This window comes from Gracilinanus agilis, unplaced genomic scaffold (genome assembly GCF_016433145.1).
Source record: "Gracilinanus agilis isolate LMUSP501 unplaced genomic scaffold, AgileGrace unplaced_scaffold2329, whole genome shotgun sequence".
Taxonomy (NCBI): Eukaryota; Metazoa; Chordata; class Mammalia; order Didelphimorphia; family Didelphidae; genus Gracilinanus; species Gracilinanus agilis.
In genome coordinates this window covers 1-1,113 of record NW_025355013.1, presented here as the reverse complement: position 1 = coordinate 1,113, position 1,113 = coordinate 1, and the positions used below count along the sequence as shown (strand labels likewise).

Genomic DNA, 1,113 nt, shown 5'->3' with positions numbered 1-1,113 from the left:
GCCCCAGCCTGACCCCCCCTGACCCTGGCCCGACACCCCCCCAGCCCCCAGGGGCCGCCATACTCACTTTCCAAAGAGTTTTTGGGCGTCGGGTCTTTGGAGCTCTTGGCACCACGAGCCTGCAGGTTCTGAAATGGGAAAGGTCGAGGCGGGCCGGGTCAGGCCTGGCACAGGACAGCGCCCCGGGGCCTGGGAGGGGGTGTCGTGCTTGCCCTGCCTGGGCCCCTCAGCGGGGGAGGATCTAGCCTCGGCGCCCTCCATGAGGCTCGGCCAAGGAGGTGAAGCGCTCGGAAAGTCCTCGCTCCCTCCGCCTCGTCTCCCACCTCTGGGCCTTTGCCCTGGCAGTCCTCTGGCTTCCTATAGACTTGGCTCAGAGTTCCTTTTCCTCAAAGATAAGCCAGGGCTGAGGAGAGCAGAGGGGCCGGGAGGGGGGGCCGGGGCGGCCGGCCTGGGAACGAGGCTGAGCCGCAGCACGGGGCGACACTACCTCAGAGATCTCGGCGAACTGGGCGTTGGCCTGGCAGCACTTGTCAGCCATCTCGATGGCGGCCTCGTAGTTGTCCACGAAGGCCCGGTAGACCCCGAGCTGGCTGGCCTGTGGGAGGCAGAGCCGGTGAGGCCCGAGGCGGGCAGGGGCCCCAGGCCGCACTCTGGGGGGACCAGAGAGGGGGCCCCACAGAGCGCCGGGCTTCAGAGGGAGCAGAAGCCGGCGGGGCACGGGCTGCCCACACAGGCCTCCGATGGGAGAGTTTGGCAGGGGCACCCGAGGGCGGGGAGAGACGGGAGGGGGGGCCCGCAGGGAGGCCCCAGCGGAGCGCTCTCGGCTTCTGTCCTCGGGCCGGAGCGGGCACGCTCACCAGCTTCTGGAAGAGGTCGCCAACCCGCTGCTGCTGACTCCAGCAGTCCACGCGGGGGCCCAGGCCGTCGTAGAACTCCTTGTGGATCTCGTAGAGCTCGGGCACCTTGAAGAAGATGGTCTCGATCTGCTGCCCGCTCAGCACCGGCTGTGACGTGGTGGCGGCCGCCTTCAGGGGCTTCATGGGCTGCGGGGCCACAAGGTGGTGCTCACTCCTCCCCCTCCCCCCTCTCCCCCGCCTCCAGGGACTCTGAGGG

The 1,113-nt window shown here is 69.3% G+C and overlaps 1 protein-coding gene across 1 annotated transcript; it reads right to left on the bottom strand.

The window, feature by feature from the left end:
- Positions 1 to 67: 67 nt before the first annotated feature.
- LOC123254492 (breakpoint cluster region protein-like) lies at positions 68 to 1,043 on the bottom strand (the record flags this gene model as incomplete). The annotated part of the gene is made up of 3 exons (XM_044683502.1): positions 68 to 128; positions 488 to 595; positions 858 to 1,043. Coding segments are annotated over 3 exons (355 nt in total), but the record flags the coding sequence as incomplete, so codon positions are not given.
- Between the last annotated feature and the right edge of the window lie 70 nt (positions 1,044 to 1,113).